This window comes from Zalophus californianus, chromosome 4 (genome assembly GCF_009762305.2).
Source record: "Zalophus californianus isolate mZalCal1 chromosome 4, mZalCal1.pri.v2, whole genome shotgun sequence".
Lineage (NCBI taxonomy): Eukaryota > Metazoa > Chordata > Mammalia > Carnivora > Otariidae > Zalophus > Zalophus californianus.
In genome coordinates, this window is record NC_045598.1 from 136,744,003 (window position 1) to 136,767,481 (window position 23,479).

Consider the following 23,479-nt stretch of genomic DNA (forward strand, 5'->3'; position numbering starts at 1 on the left):
GGTCCTGGGATCAAGCCCCACATCGGGCTCCCTGCTCCGCGGGAAGCCTGCTTCTCCCTCTCCCACTCTCCCTGCTTGTCTTCCCTCTCTTGCTATGTCTCTCTCTGTCAAATAAATAAATAAAAAATCTTACAAAAAACAAGTCTTTAATTGGGGGAGTATAAATAATAAAAATATAATATCCAGGTTCATTACTAATTAGCCTGCCTGTCTCTACTTACCTTGCTAGTGGGTAGGAAACAAAGAAGGCAAATACAACCATAAATGTGTGGGTATCTTTTTCGCAAGCATTTGACACAACAGTGTATGCTGAATGCTGTTTTGAGTGTGAATTTTCTCTAAAATTCAGATCTATCATAAACAAATGAAAATCAAGGAAGAAAATTTTAATAACTTTTAGCAAGCATTTAAAAATACTGTTCCTTATTTTACTACAATCTCAGAATTTTTTCAACACTTGTTAGGGATGTTTTAGACAGCCTTTACAGAAACACTTTCAAGGACAGTTTTAAGAGTTTACCTTTAGAAACGTAAAGTTCCTTCATTTCTATAGCTAATGGTTTACCAACAGTGCCAGTTCATCAGGGTGGAGGTGTATCACACAGCTGACCACGCTTTATGGTAGAAGGAAGCACAGCTTACTTGGAAAAGTCCCTCTAAAGAAAGAGCATGGTGAAGAATCGTTTGCTCCTAAAAGTATTCGTCAGCTCCCTTTTCTGGAGTCAATAATGAAAACCAAACAGAAAACATACTTGATTCAAAGCCCTGTGAGTGGAGCAGTCCGTGAACTCTGTACAACTTTCTGCACAATTCCACACAGGTATCTGCACTAGTGAGGGTGAAGGGCATAAGGTTTAGGGAGAGTGAGACATAAACATGGACTGAGAGGAAGGTCTTCCCCACCACACAGTGCATCACCTGAAGCTCAAATCAAGCCAGTCAGGTGCTGATGAAAGTGTCCAAGAGCAGGAAGGATGTGAGTTGAGTGACTGCAGGAAGACTCTGACCTGTCTTGACTAGGGTTTTTATTTCCCTTTGTAAGTAAGTGAAGACTGTTGACAGACCTTTCTAAACTGGATCTGGTATATACAAAAGTCTCTTTTAAAAGATTAAAATTTAACAGAAAGTAATGTTCCTGTTCTTATATAGTTTTGGTCTCATTTACATTCTGAATATTAATAAGGTTTTAAAAGTCACACATTCAATGACAGTGAGAGATCAAGTAGTAGTGCAGTATTAAAAATCTTGTCTTAAAAATTCTTAAAAATTCATGAAGTGAATCTGACAGTGTTACTACATAGGTCATTTATTATCAAAGGAGAAATGTTATCCAAAGTCAGCAATTTGTTTGTAATACTGTATGAAAATATTTTTATATAATACAAATACAGTGTCAAAATTAAATATACATTCCATTAATTAAAGGACAACATATATTATTCTGTTAAAAATATGCTTCCCAAATTGCAAACTCATTTAGACAAATTTTATTACACATAAATGACAAAAGTAACTCAGTATTATGGTTTAGCATCCTTAGAACAGGTGACTTTCTATTTTGTGAAATCATTCTTTATGGTCATCTTAAAACATTTGCTATACCATTAATGAAGACACTGTCTTATGCATTCAAGTTTAATTACATGTCTTAATCTCTCTTAAGTATCTTGGACTCCTTCATACCGCTGTTTCTTTAAGGTATTTAACTCTTACTCTCATTGGCATTACCCACATCTGTTAACTCTGAAACATTTCCAGCACAGAAGACGACAATTTTCACTCTCATCGTAGTATGCTGGTGCATAAAATTATTTTGATAATAAAGCAATGTTAATTTTTAATTCCTGCAACCTTTATATACCTCACAGATTTTATATGTCTTCTTCTGAAATTTTAAAACGGGTTTAAAACATATTATTGCAACTAATACCTTACTTGGATTGTCTTACAAAAATCACAGAATACCGATTGATTTATGTCCAAAAATATATGAAGGTTTGTCGATTGCAGCCTTTGGTTTCCACTGTTTATATCCATCTTCTAGTACTATGGTAGGAATTTCTCAATTGCTCTAATCCGCTTTTACCAGGATGCATTCTGTAACTTCTAGGGTATTCTAACCACCCCCCCCAGAACTGTATGAGAAGATAGATTCTTGAAGGATACAACTGAAGTTCATATGTCTTTATATTGCCACTCCATATTTTTCAATGTTCTTTGGAGCCCCTCAAAATTTTATTCCAACAAGTTTTTATCTTTTGTAGTAGTATCCCTAGGGAACACAAGCTCTTCTGTTTTCTCTGTTCCTTTACAGATTTATTGTCTTCCTAGAAAAAATATACAAAAAAAAGTTTTAAATTTCTATTTAAAAAATACACATTTTAAAATGTTCAATCTTTAATTTCCATCGTGTTAGGTTATGCTGAAGGTTTACTAACTAACCAGGATGGCTATTTTCTTCATATACTTGTTTTCTAGTTTATGTTCTATAAAAGTAGTTTGCTCATGTCTTTTGCTTATTACCTATTGATGTTCTAACTTTGTTGCTTTATAAAAAAAAATTGGTGCTCTGATATTTTCCCTAGCTTCTTTTATTTTAAAGTAATGGCTTTAAGGGGCACCTGGGGGGGGGGCTCAGTCGGTTAAGGGTCTGACTCTCCGTTTTGGCTCAGGTCATGATCTCAGGGATGTGAGATGCAGACCTGTATGGGGCTCAGGCACTAGATGTGGAGCCTGCTTAAGATTCTCTCCCCTACCTCCCACCCTGCATGCTCTCTCTCTCTCTCTCTCTCAAATAAATAAATCAATAAAACTCCAAAAAAATAAAAAATAAAGCAGTGGCTTTAAAAAATGTAGTTTAAAGGGATCCAGTTTCTAAGAGGCACATCTCGTTTCCTTTTATTAACATTATAATGAATATTTTCAAAACGAACCATTAAAAAGGAAAAGGGAAACATAAAATAAAGGAAAGATTCAAAGGGAAACATAAAGGAATTAAGTTGAATAAAAAGTTGATGAAGAAAGAAAATTATACAATCACTCTCGCCAAATTTTTAGTGGGTTGGACTTCACCCAGGGAAAGTAGTTTTATTCCTTCCTTAAAAACAAAGTCACATTTATAATATTGAACATTAATCCTTTATTGCTCCTTTCATTAATGTCATTGCTAAATTTTATATTGCTGTCAAATTCATCTAATCTATTTGAGAATCTACTTTATTTTTTGATAGTATGGAAGAAGAATAATTTCATTTAGAAATAGAGTATCAGGGAAAAGGAAAAAGCAAGACAGGTTAGTTTTCTTTTTCCTTTTTCTTTTTAACAATTTAGAATGTTTATTTTTAAATTTTTTTATTTAAAGTTTTTATTTAAATTCAAGTTAGTTAACATGTATGGTAAAATTGGTTTCAGGTGTCAAATTTAGTGATTCTTCCCTTACAGATTTATAGAAAAGAGGACAGTAGAAATTTCATATAGAGGACTAACATAAGTAAGGGGGCAAACTGGAAATAAACTTGGCAAATCCAGGACACCGAGAGGAGACTGGCTTGCATCAAATAGATAATGTGATGATAAATGAAGTGGTCCACATTCTATCATCTATATTTTCATCATTGTCAATGGGGCTCAAGGATAATCTTATCATCTTACCTCTTGTGGGCAGCTACTAGTGTTAAAAAAATAAAAACACACAAGACCCTTTCTCTGTCATGAAAATGTTAAAAATTTCTTTTAAAAAAATCATAAGGAAGCTTTGGCTTTGTGAGGCAGCTGGTAAAATGTCTGAAGGGGGGGTTGTGGTAATAATAATAATATATCATTTATTGAAACCTTTCTAGTACTAAGCACTTTACATGAATTATGCTATTTAATTACCCCTGTCACCATCCTTTAATGTAGATTCTATATTTTTCTCCATTTTGCAGATGAAGAAACTGTGGCTTAGTATCAAGATTGTGTCTTCCAAATCTTGCTTTGTTATATTTCATAACCACTAGCAGACAAATAAGAAAAATTAGCCCTATACTTAACAAAATTATTGAAGCAAAAAAAATTATTGGAATATATATATGTTTTAACATGTAAAGTTTTAACATGTAAAGACATTTGTTAAATACATTTGATTATCTGTTTTATTGGCTATGAGTTCTTATAAATGTGTACATATATGGGTTAAAATTATTAATGAGGTTTAGAGGTAAAAATTTACCATTCCCACCCAAGTTATCACATTAACCTCCTTTAAAGTTATCATAGCAATGAGGTATGCACTCACTTATTTTTACTCTGCTTCCATAATCTATCTCAACTTTAGGTAATCATAAGCAGTTAGAATTCTATGATAATAGATATGATCATTAAAGAATTATAGTATCCTATCACAGGACTAGTTGATATTTTTGTTCAAAGTAAACAACTTACCTTGGGGGTACAGTTCAACAATTGTAATGTGCCCTGTGAAACTCTTGATAAGTGGAGATTAAAATCCTCACTGTTATTCACTTTAACAAACTGCTTCAACTTGCGAGCAGCACGATATAAAAACACACCTTCCTATTACAGGAAAAAAAAATCAGAAGCGTTGTGGTTCAAATAAAATATCAAAAAATGACAAGCTTTCCTAAGGAGCCTAAAGCCAGAGCTGTATTGCCAAATAATGCCCCACTTCCACCGCAGATTTCCATTCCAGTTAATCACATGACTGACAAGTAACTAGACTGAAACTGTTTAGCTCCTAAGTGACAGTCTGGAGGGCCTAGAATTTGGCTTAAGGATTATTTGACTTTTTGAAGTCTTCTTTCTTCATAATATAAACTTAATGATCTTAGCATTTATGGATGAACATATAACAAGATTATTCCATTTTAAATGAGACAACCAAAGGAGAGGGCTTCTGGAGGCAACAATAATGAAAGGTATGTGGTTTCTCTTCTTATTTTTGTACCTTTTGAGCTATGGATGAATAGCTGGAAATTAGAAAAAAGGGTCCATATTCACCTCAAACAAGTCTTTCAAATATTTAGAGTAAGAAATTAAAATAAAAAGAATTTATGAATATACAGTGCGATACTATGAGGTTAACTCAGCTACTATGAGTTTAAAAAAGACTACTGAATATCATACTAGTTTCTCTAGAAGGAAATGACACAAACTTTTGCTGAAAGGTTGGTAAATTTTAATATTCCCCCAACCAGAGGTAGTAGTTGTTTGAAAATAAGCAAATATTGAAAGAAAAAATTTCAAAGTCCTAGAAGTAAATTATGCCCATGACTTATGTTTGTGTGTGTGTGTGCAAGCAATCACTCTAACAAGCATTTTCCTGCATAAGAATGTTACAAATAAGGGATATGTCTGTCTTTGAATTCAGCAGTTTTAGCATTTTCAAAGTGAAAACTGAAATGCTAAAATAGAAAAAAAAATATTTACCAAATAAGCATAGGGCTTTTTGTAAAATAAAAGTATAAAAGAAGACCATAGTATAATTTAATAGGTCAGTGGGAATTGTCTGGTTAGAACGAAAAGAATATGTTATTAATATAATCAATATAATTATCTAACACATACAAATAATATAAGCTTCTATAAAATCAAGCTTGAATGACATATAAATTCCAAATAATTATTATTACCTTATTATCATCACATGCATGTTTTTTGAAAACTTTAGGTTCATTATTCGGGCAATTGGTACGATTTTTTATCATAGTGTCCTGTAAAAAGTAATTATATAATAGTATGGTTAAATTGGGGACTTTTCTAATATATAACAATTTTAAAAACAACAATGTCATGATACTTGGTCTTAATATGTGCATCTTAAGGAAAATAACTTTAGCATGGCTCAGCTGACTAGGCATAAAGAATAGTTTCTATAGCTAAAGAATAAACAAGTATATACACAAACCCTCACATATTTAGAGCTTCTCCCAGACTCCATAACTTAACCCCATAAATCACTGAGAGGATCTGGTTCATTTGGGGAAATAGAAGTACCTATTTTAGAAGTTATACTATGTAGACAAAGTACAATAAATTCTGAAATCATGAAGTTGAGATGCATTTAAGAGGTTTTCCAGTCCAGTTTCCTGCCACTACAAAACAGCAACAAAAAGAATTTACATAAGAATAAGAGAAAACCTCTTGGCAGATTGAAGTTGAAATTTATTCTACAGCATTTTTTTTTTTTGAAGATTTTATTTATTTTATTTGAGAGAGAGAGAGAGTTAGCGAGAGCAGGAACACAAGCAGGGGGAGCGGGAGATGGAGAAGCAGGCCTCCAGCCAGGCAGGGAGCCCGATGCAGGGCTTGATCCCAAGACCCTTGCATCATGACCTAAGCCGAAGGCAGACGCTTAATGACTGAGCCACCCAGGCGCCCCTATTCTACGGCATTTTTAACAATCCAATTTGTCTGGGACGCTTGAGATAGAACTTTGCTAAGAAACAATGGGATCAAGTGTGTGTGTATTGTTACGTAGGAGTAGGAAGGCAGACAATACATGTTCATTTTTTATTTCTAAGGAATGTAGTAGTAGAAGGTGGGGATTACCCGAATTCGGAATTTAGTTGAGGTATTAGGAAGAATTTCCTAAGGATTCAGATTCTCTTCTACACAGGATTGGACTAGTTCTGTCAAGCAAATGAACAATTTCATGCTATCAGAGCTTCCAGAAGGATTTCAAGCAATCTTAGCCTGTATGTTGTCACCAAAGAAACAGGGTAAATGGAAGAATGGCAAGATTTAATCATGGGCTTCTAGTCTTCATCTGTCTCTCAGAAAAGTGTGCATTACTCTGGTGACCTGAGAAAAGTGTAAATGGTCTCTGGGTTTATCCTGACTTTAATTGTATTTACTATCTGCTTTACTGTAGGAATTAGTGTTTGAACATTCATTTAACCACTCAACGCTTACTATCAGTCAATGTGCAGGGTCCTTGCCAAGCCCAAGGGAAAAACAGACAAAGAAAGCACAGTCCCAGTTTCTTGTTGCCATTTGATATAAAGGGCAGATACTACATCATCCCTTGGACACTTTTTATATCACTTCTTACCTTTGTTAAGTGTGTGCTTTTGTAAACAAAATATTTGTTAGTGCCTGTCTCCTCATACTGCAAATATCTTAAGTGCAAATGGATATATTTTCTATAACTAACTTCATGTTGCCATTATACACATTCCTGAAGAGGTAGTAAAGAATTAACATTTGCCTATTAAATCATCTTCCTATGGATTTCCATTTAACTCAAAAAAACCCCCACAATAAATCATACATACATTTCTCTTTGATAAAACATAGAGCATTTCATTTTTGCGATGCCATTATTAAAAAAAAAAACCTACAAGAGAGACCCTTAACTATAGAGAACAAATTGAGGGTTGATGGACGGAGGTGGGCAGGGGATAGGATAAATGGGTGATGGGCATTAAGGGGTGCACTTGTTTTTTTTTAAGATTTTTTATTTATTTTATTTATTTATTTGAGAGAGAGAGCATGAGAGGGGAGAGGTTCAGAGGGAGAAGCAGACTCCCTGCTGAGCAGGGAGCCTGATGCGGGACTCCATCTCAGGACTCTGGGGATCATGACCTGAGCTGTAGGCAGTTGCTTAACCAACTGAGCCACCCAGGTGACCCAAGGAGGGCACTTGTGATGAGCACTGGGTGTTTTAATATATAAGTGATGAATCACTAAATTCTACACCTGAAACTAATATTACACTGTATGCTAGCTGGAATTTAAATAATTTTAAATTAAATTATTAAATTATTTAAATTAAATTAAATAATTTCAAATTAAATTTGAAACATTAGGAAAAAAAGAAGATAGACAAATGTGCATGTTTTCCAATTTACCAAAAATATTATGCAAAAATACAGCATAGAATTAGTACTTATTTCTTGGATCATTTTAACAAATTGCATGGCACATGAATATATGAAAAGCCACTTGGGTAAGCCATTGCTCCAATGAATTTTTAAAAAACTCATTTAGATGTAGGTATATGTTCTTATATGCATGTATAACATACAGAAAAGTAATGTTATACCAGTTGATTTGTTTGCCAAATGTTTGCTACAGTATATAAAGATGTTACTATAAACTAAAAGATTGACTCTTACATAGGTAACAATTATTGACTTCAGTGCCTTTTGTGAATACATTAACAGGTATATATGAGTGCATATTACAGTTGGTTTCTGAAATTGTTTTTATTCAAGCCTGATAAGAAGGATGGCTCAGACTAAGGTTAATAGAATCACGGAGTTGGAAAGAACCTTAGATGTCCATCTCTTGAGTTACTTTACTTGATTTGCTTTACCAATAATAATTTCTTATAAGCATCATGACATGTTTGAAGATTTCTTCATATTTAATATGGATATGGAAAATTAAAAGAGAAAAGCCAGGATCACAATGACTGTGAACTGCAATATTTTCCAGTATAAAACATGATGTTATATAAATTGTTCTAAAAATACATGTCTTTTCAATCTATAGATTTACATGTCTTTCATTTCAGCATAGTTTTCTTCTTTGAATTATTTCCCTTGCACTTGTAACAGTATCTTCTTCAGAAACACTAATTGTGTATCCAATGGATTTTCTATTTCACCTTTTCTTCTATATATTTGTCTTTGATTTTTTATAAAATTTCATTTTTTGTGATTTTCTCCACCATGTCTTCCATATGCCTGTTCTAACGGGGCACTTATTTCTGGTTTCCATTTTATTCTCCATTTTTTCCCTAAATCTAAAGAGCTCACCTTCATTTTCTCTGTTATCTCTTCTCCTCAAACTGTATTATTTTTTAGATTTTTTTTTACTTTGGTTTCTTAGAGAGTGTTGAGAAAAATCTGACATTTTCTACTGCTTTCATGGGTAATTAATCTTTGATCTGAATTCTTCATTTTCCTTATCTATGTTTTCATTTGCTTATTTACATGTTCATTTGCTCATTTATTTTGGTAGTATCAATGCATAGTTTTTTTATTTTCTGGAGATATATAGATATAGATATAGACATAGAGATATATATCTATATATATATTTAAATTCAATTAGTTAACATATAGTGTATTATTAGTTTCAGAGGTAGAGTTCAGTGATTCATCAGCCTTATATAATACCCAGTGCTCATTATGTCATGTACCCTCCTTAATGTCCATCACCCGGTTACCCCATCTCCTCACCCCCCTCCCCTCCAGCAACCCTCAGTTTGTTTCCTACGGTTAAGAGTCTCTTTTGGTTTGTCTTCCTCTCTGGTTACATCTGGTTTTATTTTGCCCTCCCTTCCTCTATGCTTCTGTTTTGTTTCTTAAATTCCACATATGAGTGAAATCCTATGATAACTTACTTTCTCTGATTGACTTATTTCACTTAGCATAATACCCTCTAGTTCCATCCACATTGTTGCAAATGGCAATATTTCATTTTTTTGGATGGCTGAGTAATATTCCATTGAATACATATATATGTGTGTTCAATGGAATATATATACACTATATATATTCTAAAAATATATATACACTATATATTCCTTATATATACATATATATAATATATATATGTATTCAATGGAATATATATACACTATATATATTCTTAAAAATATATATACACTATATATTCTTTATCTGTTCATCTGTCGATGGACACCTGGGCTCTTTCCCTAGTTTGGCTATTGTGGACATTGCTGCTATAAACACTGGGGTGCAGGTGTTATTTTCTGGTTAACTTTGAAGGGATGCAAAACTAAATTAGATTATTTTTCAGCTAATATTCAACTTTTCCCTCTACCCATCAGAGGATGTATTAGTTTTCTAGGGCTGTTGTGGCAAGTTGCCAAAAACAACAGAAGTTTCTTTTGTCACAGTTCTGGATGTCAGAAGTCCAAAAGGAAGGTACCAGTTGGATAATCTAGGGGCGAATTCATTTGTTTGCCTCTTCTTTTCTCTGTCAGCCACCAGCAGTTTTTGGTGTTCCTTGACTTATGGCCACATGGTCCCAGTCTCTGCCTGCAACTTTATCACCTTCTTCTCTATGTGTGGGTCAAGTCTCCCCCTGCCTTTCTTTTTTTTCTTTCAAGTTTTTATTTAAATTCTAGTTAGTTAACATACAGTGTAATATTAGTTCAGGTATAGAATTTCGTGATTCAACACTTACACGCAAGACTCGGTGCTTATCACAAGTGCCCTCCTGAATCCCTATCACTTATTTAACCCATACCCCCACCCCCGCTCATCTCCCCTCTGGTAACCATCAGTTTGTTCTCTATACTTAAGTGTCTATTTCCTGGTTTGCCTCTCTTTTTCCCCCCCTATGTTCATTTGTTTTGTTTCTTAAATTCCACATATGTGTGAAATCATATGGTATTTGTCTTTCTCTGACTTATTTTACTTAGCATGATACTCCCTAGCTCCATCCATGTCATTGCAAATGGCAAGATTCCATTGTTTTTTCATGGCTGAGTAATATTCCTGTGTGTGTGAGTGTGTGTGTGTGTGTGTGTGTGTGTGTGTGTGGGTGTGTGTGTGTGTGTGTGTGTAACATCTGGATGCATGCATCCTTTCGAATCTGTATTTTTGTATCCTTTGCATAAATACCTAGTAGTGCAATTGCTGGATCATGGGGCAGTTCGATTTTTTAAAAGATTTTTTAAATTTATTCATTTGAGAAAGAGAGACACACAGAGAGAGCACAAGCAGAGGGAGAGGCAGAGGGAGAAGCAGACTCCTCATTGAGCTGGGAGCCCAGACGTGGGGCTCGATCCCAGGACCTAGAGATCATGACCCAAGCTGAAGGCAGATGCTTAACCATCTGAGCCACCCAGGGCAGTTCTATTTTTAACCTTTTTTGAGGAACCTCCATATTGTTTTCCAGAATGGCTACACTAGTTTGCATTCCCACCCCTACCTTTCTCTTATAAAGACACTTGTGATGGCCATTTAGGGCCCAAATAGATAATCCAGGATAATCTTATTATGTCAAAATTCTTAACTTAATCACATCTGCAAAGACTGCTCTTCCCTATAAATTTCTAAAGATTTGAACCTGATATCTTCAAGCCATAGCCTCCTATAGAGAAGTATTTCCCTGACCGTTGATGTTGAGTTTGACCAAAAGACTGTGCTTTGGATAGTGGACATTTGCAGATTGGACAAGAGCAGAGGTTTGAAATGTATTTGCCCAACTGAGTTTGGCTACTTGTACTCATGTCTTTCAACATGAGGAGAATAAGTCTCTGGTAGCAGCCTTTTCATTATCTATTACTACATAATAAATTATCACAAAACTTAGTAGCTTAAAACAACAAACATTTATTACTATATAGTTTCTGTGGTCCAGGAATTTAGGAGGAGCTTAACTAGGTACTTCTGACTCTATGTCTTCCATGGGGCTACAGTTAAGATGTTGGCCATGTCTGTAATCACCTAAGGCTTGACTAGGACTAGAGGATCCACTTTCAAAAGGCAAAATTGTTGCCAATGGCAAGATTTCATTCTTTTTTATGGCTGAGAATTTTCCATTATATATTTATGTGTGTGTGTGTGTGTGCGTGTATATACATATATACACTTCCCACATCTTCTTTATCCATTTGTCAGTCAACAGACATTGGGTTCTTTCCATAATTTGGCTGTCGTTGATAATGCTGCTATAAACATTGGGGTGCATATATCCCTTTGAATTAGTATTTTTGTATTCTTTGGGTAAACACCTAGTACTGCAATTACTGGATCATAGGGTAGTTCTATTTTTAACTTTCTGAGGAACCTCCATACTCTTTCAGAGTGGCTGCACCAGTTAGCATTCACCAAAAATGCAAGAGAGTTCCCCTTTCTCCAAATCTTTGCGGATACTTGTTGTTTCTTGCGTTGTTGATTTTAGCCATTCTGACAGGTGTGCGGTGATATCTCATGTTGTATCTCATATTGTAGTTTTGATTTGTATTTCCCTGATCAAATGGTGTTGGGAAAACTGGACAGCAACATGCAAAAGAATGAAACTGGACCACTTTCTTACAAAATACACAAAAATAAATTCAAAATGGCTGAAAGACCTAAATGTGAGACAGGAATCCATCAAAATCCTAGAGAACACAGGCAGTAATCTCTTTGACATTGGCCATAGCAACTTCTTACTAGATATGTCTCTGGAGGCAAGGGAAACAAAAACAAGAATAAACTCTTGGGACTTCATCAAAATAAAAAGCTCCTGCACAGTGAAGGAAACGATCAACAAAACTAAAAGGCAACTTATGGAATGGGAGAAGATATTTGCAATGACTTATCTGATAAAGGCTTAATACCAAAATGTATAGAGAACTTACAAACTAAACAAGACGAACACCCAAAAAACGAATAATCCAATTAAAAAAATGGGCTAATGACATGAATAGACATTCTTTCAAAGAAGACATACAAATGGCAAATGGCCAACAAATTCAAAATGATGCTGAACATCAGTGGTAATGACTTTTTAAATAAAATTCCAAAGGAATGATTCATGAAAGAAATAATTGATAATCTGGATTTCATTAAAATAAAAACTTCAAAACACAGGCATATACATATATATTTCCCCTGATTATAGTAATTATAGTAGCACTACCCATATTTATATATGTACATAATGTAATATATAATATATAATATAGTATGTAAAGTATAATTACATATTTATTATATTGACATACACATACACCTATCTCTTTGAAAACAAAGTTTGCAAAATAAACTTTTTTAGAGACTTGTTTGCTGAGGTTGTTCACATAGATAGGCAGGGAATCAACAGAAGATTAATATGCTATCATCTAATGACTGCTTCTATGATTAGCCTTGCAGTTATAGTAACTAATTAAGAATCTAAGTGTTTTTAAATGATGCCTTTCCACCCAGAGGTGATTTTTACCTAGATAAGATGAATACCAATGTAGGAGTATAACATTCTTTTTCCACACAAAGTTGCATAAAGTGGCTCAGCATACATTCAAATGGTAGATTCCTGCCTTACCCATATTGACCCCCCAGACATTTTTTTTAGTTGAGATATAATTGGCATGTAACATTAGTTTCAGGCATACAACAATGATTCAATATTTACGTATATTGCAAAATGATCACCACAGTAAGTCTAGATAACATCCATCACTATACAGTTACAACTTTTTTTTTTGTGATGAGATACATACATATATACAATACAGCACCCTCAACTATAGTCACCATGCTTTACATGACATTCCCAGGACTTACTAATTTTATAATGGGAATTTTGTACCTTTTGACTACCTTCACCCATATTCCCGCCGCCCCCCCCGACTCTGAGAAACAAACTGAGGGTTCTAGAGGGGAGGGGGTGGAGGGATGGGTTAGCCTGGTGATGGGTATTAAAGAGGGCACGTATTGAATGGAGCACTGGGTGTTATACGCAAACAATGAGTCATGGAACACTACATCAAAAACTAATTATGTAATGCATGTTGATTAACATAACAAAATAAAATTTAAAAAAGCAGACAACATATATAGTTATATATAACACATACATATCACAACAAATTTTGGTGAATCATAGGATATCACGTTATAGGCCTGCATTGAGGCCATCTTAAAAAACATCTTATGAAATGCATTATCATATTTATAGTAGAGATGTTAATTAAGAAGTTATCCATTGGACTCTGAGAAACAAACTGAGGGTTCTAGACGGGAGGGGGCTGGTGATGGGTATTAAAGAGGGCGCGTACTGCGTGGAGCACTGGGTATTATACGCAAACAATGAATCGTGGAACACTACATAAAAAACTAATGATGTAATGTATGGTGACTAACATAACATAATAAAATTAAATTAAAAAAAGAAAGTTTATGGAAAAAGTAGAAAAAGAGGGAAATAAAGAATGGTATCTTAGTAATAATGATGATATAACTGACTTTTTAAACTTAATAAATATTTTCTGAACAACTTCAAGATTCAGGTGTGGTTCTCAGCACTGAAGATTCACAGATGAAAAAGTACTCCTATGATACTTTTAATCACAGTGTTGAATGTGTGTTTCTGTAAAACACACAAAGCTTAACTACATATCTTTCCTATTCTCAGAAAGATCCTTTGAGTTCACTGCTATCATTACTCCTTCATTACACCGGGACATAATATACATTTTCTTTCAAAGGAAAAAACTGAGGCATAAAGAGACAGAGTAATTTGTCCAAAGGCACAGTGAGTGGATGCTAGAATCAAAAATTATGCCTAGGCCATCTAACTCCAAAGCCCTTTTCATAACGGTAATGCTGTACCTGCTTTCTTTGGGAATAGTTATATGACATACTTGTTATATAATAGGAATTTCTCAGTGGAGATGCCAATGTTTCAAGAAAAAGAATAGATAACTAATTAAATCAAAATTGAGTCTAAGAGGAGGCCATGTGGAACAAAATCTCAAGTGCATTTTTAAAGCTGTTACTTTTAGGATACAGGGGGAATATTTCTTTCTCCAAGACAGAAGGGAATGAGAAGATTGACATATTTCTAAGAATTTTTGCTTTAATATTGCCATATAGTGTATGTAAAGATTGTGACTAGTCTCTTTGCTCTTTACAATAATTTTTATTAAAATAAAATATTCCTGGGGCACCTGGGTGGCTTAGTCGTTAAGCATCTGCCTTCGGCTCAGGTCATGATCCCAGGGTCATGGGATCCAGCCCCACATCGGGCTCCCTGCTCAGCAGGAAGCTTGCTTCTCCCTCTCCCACTCCCCCTGCTTGTGTTCCCTCTCTCACTGTGTCTCTCTCTGTCAAATAAATAAATAAAATCTTTAAAAAAATAAATACAGTAAAATATTCTTTGTAGACATACAGATGGCCAACAGACACATGAAAAGAAGCTCAACATCACTCATCATCAGGGAAATACAAATCAAAACTACAGTGAGATATCACCTCACACCAGTCAGAATGGCTAAAATTAAAAACAGGAAACGACAGATGTTGGAGAGGATGCAGAGAAGGGGGAACACTCCTACAGTGTTGGTGGGAATGCAAACTGGTGCAGCCACTCTGGAAAATAGTATGGAGGTTCCTCAGAAAGTTAAAAATAGAAGTACCCTACGATCCAGCAATTGTACTACTAGATATTTACCCAAAGGATACAAAAATACTGATTCAAAGGGATATATGCACCCTGATGTTTATAGCAGCATTATCAATAATAACCTAAAAATTATGGAAAGAGCTTAAATGTCCATTTACTGATGAATGGATAAAGAAGATGTGGTTTATATGTATAACACACACACACACACACACACACACACACACACAGAGAGAGAGAGAGAGAGAGAGAGAAATATTATTCAGACATGAAAAAGAATGAAATCTTGCCCTTTACAACAATGTGGATAGAACTAGAGAGTATTATGCTAAGCGAAATAAGTCAGAGAAAGACAAATACCATACAATTTCATTCATATGTGGAATTTAAGAAACAAAACAAACAAACATGGGGAAAAAAGAGAGAGGCAACCCAGTAAACAGACTCTTACTTATAGAGAACAAACTGAGGGTTACTGGAGGTGGGCAGTGGGATGGGTTCAACAGGTGATGGGCATTAAGGAGGGCACTTGTGATTAGCACCAGGTGTTGTATGTAAGTGATGAATCACTAAATTCTACAATAGAAACTAATATTGCACTGTATGTTAACTGGCTGGAATTTAAATAAAAAAACTTAGAAAAGAAAAAAAAGAAATAAAATATTCTTCTTTGTTTTCTTTGATAATACTTTTGAAGTTTATTTTATTCATAGGGTGACGACACACCCCAGATTTCTGGGACCATTCTGTATGGTACCAGAATGGCAGCCTATTGGTTAGCTTCCTCATGCATTCTTAAAAGTGTTCTAGTTTGGGCAATAAATTTTTTGCTCACCATATTTGTACTATGGTACTTTGATTATTGGTTTGCATGGTATAGAGTTTTCCTATCTTTTTGTTTTTTAATTACTTTGAACATAACTAAAAAATACTTTTAATGTCAAATATATTACTTGCTTGCCATTATTCAATCGATACTGAGATATATGATGAAAACCTTTTTAATTTCTCTCCACCATCCCCACTAGAATCACCCACCTGAGCTGATAGGTATTAGCAGTTTGATGAAAATATCCTTCTTGCTCAAGAAAACCTATGCATGTATGTAATGTGCATATAAGCCTACAAAATTCACTCATATATCTGCATATATAAGATATATGAAGATATTTTCCTTTACCGTTTTTTAAAAAAGGTTCAGGGTATATATATTATTGCTCTTCTTGTTATGTATTATTTTTACTTTATATAGTGACTATCATTCTAGGCCAAATATATCTGGAACAATTTTTTCATAACTGTATTATGTTCCACATCCAGAGTATTCTATGGTTTATTCAAAAGTTTTTTAATGTTGAACAGTCAATATTTGCTCCTACAAACAGCGCTACAATAGGGCATCTTTGTGTGTGTATGCATATATGTTTGTATGTGCATATTATCCCCTTTGACTTGAATGCTTACATGTCTGTAGAATTGCTTCCCCTCATTGAAAGTTGCTTAAGAAAATGGTATATTCATTTTTAAAATTATTCACACTTTGACCAGCAAATAAGGGAGCCCATTTGGTCACATCTTTGCCAGCAACAGATGTCATCAGCCTTTAACATTTTTACCAATCTTGATATGTGAAAATCTGTGCCTCATCATAGCTTGAATTTGCATGTCTATTACTATTAGAAAATGAGCATCATTTCATGTTGACAATTTGCGTTTCCTTTTATATGACTAGCCGGTTCTTATCCATTCTTAGGTTGTTTGTCTTTTAATAACCAGTTTGTACATTTTATATAAGAAATATTTTAAAACTTTCTATGTTTTATTTCGGTTGTATCTCTCATATAATGCATATTTTTTAACAATTAGTCTTAATTTCAGACCTTAATTCTTATTTATTGTTAGATATCCATTATTATTTCTTTATGCTCCTTTTCATTTGCTTTATAATTTTGGCATATGAAAGATAATTCTTATAAAGTGTTTTCCAAAAATCTATTAAAATTATATTCTTTCTCAATATAAATGGTACATATATCTCATATAAATGTTCATTCTGAAATACGAAGAGGGATTTATTATCTTTTTTACTTTCTTTCAGTCCTCCTGTAACTACATGTTTTGCATATTATTAGTTTTTAGGTAGAACATGTTATTGTGTTTCTATATTTATAATAACTACGTAGACATCACAAAACAGTTCAGTATTTAATAATAGTCATTTTATAACGTCATTTCTTCATTACTGAAATATAATAATACCTTGTTTGGCTGGGCTAATCTTGCAGTCAGATTTTTGTTGTGATTGTTTTAGAGAAGAAAGTTGTATCCTTACTGAGCTCTGTGTATTTTTATTTTTCTTGGCACATTGATTAAAATTTGCCTGTGTGTAGGATTGTGGACTCATGCTCCTGTTACTATAAATCTTAGTAGAGATTGGTCAACTGGAGGTAAAAATGGGTGAAAAATTGGAGGGTAGCCTAATTTTATTTTCCTTTATTGGAAACCTTTTCTCTTTATTTTTCCAAGATGATGCTTGTTTGAAAAATTTCTCTTTGAAATATACTAGTGTTTGTTTCTTATTATTGTTGACATAATCAACAGACTTTATGTATTTTTAAAATACAGAAAGAGATCTCTCTTCAATTCTGGAATTTTTGCTTCTATTTGTTATTTTTTTCTTACAATATATATAGTTACATAAAGTCTTTGCCTTTTCTTTTCTTTTGGGAAATGTTTACATGTGTGTCCATGAAATGATTACAACATAAAGTCGCTCTTTTTTTTTACACACACATTATTATAATATAAGCCTTTACCTTCCTATCTTAGTGAGATAGACTCTCATTTTCCAAGTTATTTCTTTTTTTATAAGATTTTGTTTATTTATTTGAAAGAAAGACAAAGAGTGAGAGAGAGAGAGCATGAGTGGGGTGAGGGGCAGAGGAAGAAGCAGACTCCCTGCTGAGCAGGGAGCCCCAATGAGGGGCTCCATCTCAGGACTCTGGGATCATGATTTGAGCTGAAGGCAGACACTTAACTGACTGAGCCACCCAGGCACCCCTGCCATGTTATTTCTGAAAGTCCTCATGGTATTATCTAATGTTTACTCTGTAATAACTCCTCAGTTCTTCCACTTGATCTCCTCAACTCACTGTCAAGGTCTTCCTCTAGAAATGATGATGTTCGTGAATTCACCACTTTTCTTGGGTAGAGCTAGTGAGAACCAGTAATGATCCCCCTCTAGTTGTGGAGAGGAATCACAGCCTTTTGTGTCAAAGCATTTTTCTGGCTGTTGGAACTCCAAACACATTGTGTTTGTGAACACTGTGCTTTCTTTCCATATCTTACCAATTCCTCCCCCCTCTTCATTACTTAGCAGTCACATGATTTCTGGGGCTTAATCCGCTCCCACTTCTGGGTTAGACTTTAATTGGTCTAAGACTTAGACACTAAGTCAATAGGAGTTACCTGATCTTCCTTGTCAAAGTAAGTGACTCAAATAACCAAGATCTAAAGCATTCAGGTCCTTGGTATTCTATTGTCATAACAACTGTTTCATAGGTAATCCAATAAAAAAATAGCTAATTGGTTATACGCAAGAGAATAATTATTCTTCTGGATCTGAAAGAAGCAATAAACTCTGGTTGTTACTGGTAAGCCACAGCATGAAGCCAAATGACACATAGAGAAATGCAGAATGAAAAGAACTGTAAAGAAATGAAGCTGATAGATAAATGGATAAAAAAGATATGGTACACACACACTGGAATATTACTCAGTGATAAAAAGAATGAAATCCTGCCATTTCCCACAACATGGATTGACCTACAGGGTATTTTGCTAAGTGAAATATACAGAGAAGGACAAATACCACATGATTTCATTTATATATGGAATCTAGAAAACTAAAAAAAATAATGAAACAGACACATATACAAGAAACACACTGTTGGTTAACAGAATGGAGAGATCTAGGGGGGAGCAGGTGAAACAGAGGTACAAACTTTCAATTATAAAATAGTCATGGAACTGTAATGTACAACATAGGAAATATAGTTAATAATATTACAATAACTTTGTATGGTAACAGATGGCAACTAGACTTATCATGGGGATCATTTCACAATGTATAAAAATATCCAATCACTATTATGTACACCTGAAACTAACAAGATATTTTATGTCAATTATACTTCATTTAAAAATAGCCAATAAATACTCTTTAATGTTGAAGTTCATTTATGTCCAGTTTTCTACTACTTGTAAGTGAAAGCATACTAACTGACATACCTTCTTCAGCCTGAAGGATTTCATAACTAATATTCTGGACTCTGGCTGCTCTAAAAACAGCCCCCCTTCTGACGCAGCTACTTCTACCAATGAAAATCTATGGCTCCCTTTTGCCCTACTTTCACATGGTCACCGTTAGCATTAAAAAAGCTCTCTAGTCCTCTTAACTGAGATTTTTAGAGCAACTCATTTCCAGTTCCAAAGAGAGGAGGGAGTTCCTCCTCCTGTATATAAAAAAAGAAAAATAAGAAAACAACCCAAAACACGGTCACATTTCCTATCCTCCCAGGCATGTCCTCTTCCTAGAATGATTGATAGTGCAAACAATACCCAACACAACAACAATCACCACCACCATTATACTCCAGAATCCTAGACAAAGCAGATTCACAAACAGACTAAGTGAGAAAACTAGTGATAGGCAGAGCTAGCCTACAAACACAGGTTGGGCCAGTTACAAAGCTCATGCTTTTTCTACTACACCAAGGTTGCCATCCAAGTAAGGTGAACTTGATTAAAAATTTTTAATCAACAAAGTTTAATAGAAGAGTTGAGAATATAAGTTCTAGCCAAAAACCAATAAAATATATTCTATTCTGAATCCTGAACCCTATCCACATGATATGTCTTATAATCTTTTTTGTTTGCTTATACATTCATTTATGTACCTACTTAAAAAAATTTACTGGATATACATGCATATTCATCTTTTATGCATATATTATAGAATGATAAGTGCCTTAATAGTAGTCAAGATAAAATACTATAAAAGATTACTTTTGACTGGTCTTATGAATGAAGTATAACCTGAGCTTGATATTAAAGGGTAGTTAAATTTGAGTATGTGAATATTTGGGGAGAAAGACAGGAGAAGTAGAAAATTCCAGAATGAGAGAACACAGAGCAAAGGCACAAAATGGTGGCACAAAAATTGGGGGCTCCTTCGAAAAACAGTAAGTAGTTTAGTTTGGTTGTGGTATAGAGAGTGTAAGGGGCAATGTGGAGTGGTAGTTAGGCTAGAAATCCAGACTGGGAGCAGATAATGCTTTCCAAATGCCCAGATAAGGTATTAATTCTGCATTCAGTAGCCAATGAGTGGTAACCTATGGAAAGTTGTTGGGCAGGGATATAGCATGATTTCAACTCTGCCTTATGATGATTAGTACATGTTGGAGAAGTATTCACACTGTATTCTTGACTGTGATGCTCATATACTTTGCCTGGGGAAGCAAATTAGGTGATGGGTAGATGTAAATTATGAGAGAGATGCAGTGTGAGGAGGTAGATAAAATTTACATGACAAATACAGAAAAATTAGAAGGAAGGCTGTAAGAATTCTGTCTCACTGGAAATACACAACTGGGGTAAGTCCCGCTGAATAAAGGTCCAGACTCCAAGATATTTGGAAATATCTTAATAGGTAAACAGGCATTCTTTAGTTTGGAATAGTCACTGTGAAACAGATGATAAATTAATCAACTCCAAATGTATAACCATGTCCTATATTTTCTACCAAAAATGTAGGAGAAAGAAAAATACAGTGTATATATATATATATATATATATATATATATATATATATATATATATACTCAACTATGTTTGTCTTGTCTAATGTTTTGGATTTCTCTATTTCTGAGAATTCATCCTCAATAGACAGGTTTTTAGAAGAGAACAGATACCAAGTATATGCAAAGGCTAAAAAAGCACATCCTTATCAAACTCTGTACCCTTGCTTTCCCTTTGTCTACTGCCCAACTTTGCTGGGTTAATCAGGGGGGTGCAGAGTAGTTGAAATTTTTTGGCTTTAGTATTTACTTTTTGTTATGACAATGAATATATATTAATTACGCTCTTGTATTAAAGAAACGAGATATTTAATAGCCAAAATATGTTTCCTACTAAATTTTATGCTAAAATTCTAAGGTAAATATGTAGTACTATTAATTAACAACTATAAATTTATTAACCAAAGTTCTGAGGCTATCAAAGTATAATAATGTTACTTTCCCAGTCCTTCCTATGACCAAGAGTAGCCCAAGTACAGCAGCTCTAATTAAATATATTGTCATTTTGCTACTCATTTAATTACACTCAGAAAATAGCGTGTTTAATATTATATGTCTCCATAGTACATAAACAATAGCATAAATAAAAAGTTAAATACTTTAACAATTAATATTAATGATCATTTACTATAGAGAGCACACCAGGAATAAAAAAAGAGGATCAGTCCAAAAAACATTGAAAATGACTGTCTTATCAAATATTTCAAAATAACATCATGAAAGTGCCTCCAAAGTGCTTTTTATGCAGAAGAGTTAGAAAAGAAAACTTGTGTTTCTGAGTTTCCACTTGTAGAAATACCTCTATAGAATTTTTCTGATGAGGCTCAAAATAAGAAAAATCGAACAATCAGCAACATTCATTAAAAATACTTATAGTTCTATGAATGCAGAGCAAAGGAGTACACTACAAAAGGATAATGAATAATCTTAGTTTTAAACCTATTCTTTATCTTGTGCAAAATTATATATGCACTGGATGCCTTTTTTGGAGGTGAACATATATTTTCTATTCATGAGATCCCTCTCCAGCATTACCAACACACCCTAGATACATAATTTGGTATTTTACTCATTCATGTTAATCAAAGTGTGGTTATCTAAGATTGAAGATAATAAACTGTGTTCCAGGAATTCTATGATTCAACAATTGGCAGATTTCCCTAAATATCAATGTGCAATATTAAGTACAGACACTGAATAATCACTGAAACCTGGTGGCATATCCACCTGTAGTTGGTATAGTGCCACAGATCCAAAAGTTATGCACATGCTACTCTGGGTGTGTAGGAATGTTATTATGAGATAAATAGAAAAGTTTCATACGTGGCAACGATTCTCTGTTTCTTCTAAATAGACTGAAGTCCTACATCAGTGCAATGAAACGAACACTGAAACAGAGGTGTGGGGGGTTGGATCCTAACATTCCACTATTGGCATTAAATAATTTTTCAGCAGTAATGGACCTCAGAAATTATGCAAGCCAAAGTTCTAGTTTTATGAATTATAAACGCGAGGCCCTATAGCAGTTAACTGACTTGTTCAAAGTCCCAAAGCCAAAGTAGCAAAGCTGGGACTCTGACCCAAACATTTTTATTTCCAGACCATCAATCTCCCTATAACAGTATGCTGACAAGATTTAGCCTCTCCTTGAATTACCTCATCTGTAAAACGAGTGCACTGAACTTGAGCAGTGGTTTTCCAACACCCTGTTCCCTGTAATTGTGGGGTTTCTGGAATGACTCAGAGGCCACTGAAAATAGGCATAAGATGATACAGAACACTCAAGGCTCGAGGCCTCAATGTTCTATGTAAGATTTATTTGAAAAAAAAATCGTGGATAAATACAAATTAAAAACTACAGTTATTAATGATTCACATCTAAGTTTTAAATGAAAAGTCATCACTTACACATTTGAATTTTAATAGAATTTCACTCTCATAAATCAAGCAATTTATAGCCATTTTAAAATATTAAAGATTTTATTTGCTTCTATTCTTAAGGGTGTGAAATAGAAATTTAGAAGCCATTGTTGCAGAAATATTTCTAACATGAATAAGATTTTAAGAACCATCACTAATTAAATGCTTACTAAGTTCCAGGGATTGTTTCATCAACTGTACAAATACTAATTCATGTTACCCATATAATAACCCAATGAAGTGTGGATACTAATTTTTATCCTCATTTTAGAAATAAGGAGATGAAGGCATAAAAAGGTTAAGTAATTTATCCAATGTCACATAGCTAGCAAGTGGCAGATTTAGACTGAATATTCACACAGGGTTCACTGAATCATGACATAAATAGGTTCATTCCAAAGTACTCACTGTTGGATTATTATTATTTTTTAAAGATTTTATTTATTTTTTGACAGAGAGAGAGAGACAGCAAAAGAGGGAACACAAGCGGCGGAGTGGGAGACGGAAAAGCAGGCTTCCCCCAGAGCAGGGAGCCCAATGAGGGGCTCGATACTGGGACCCTGGGATCATGACCTGAGCTGAAGGCGGACGTTAACGACTGAGCCACC

General features: G+C 34.2%; 1 protein-coding gene across 2 annotated transcripts in view; it reads right to left on the minus strand.

Annotated features, from left to right (window-relative positions):
- Positions 1-858: 858 nt before the first annotated feature.
- Positions 859-23,479, minus strand: part of IL7 (interleukin 7) — a 45,349-nt gene continuing 22,728 nt past the window's right edge. For both annotated transcript variants that reach the window (XM_027613617.2, XM_027613611.2), the window contains exons 3-5: positions 5,631-5,711; positions 4,423-4,554; positions 859-2,327 (exon numbers count right to left, since the gene is read on the minus strand). In XM_027613617.2, the coding sequence (XP_027469418.1) occupies positions 2,208-2,327; positions 4,423-4,554; positions 5,631-5,711 (333 nt within the window). In that variant the 3' untranslated portion in view covers positions 859-2,207. The remainder of the gene's footprint in view (positions 2,328-4,422; positions 4,555-5,630; positions 5,712-23,479) is intronic.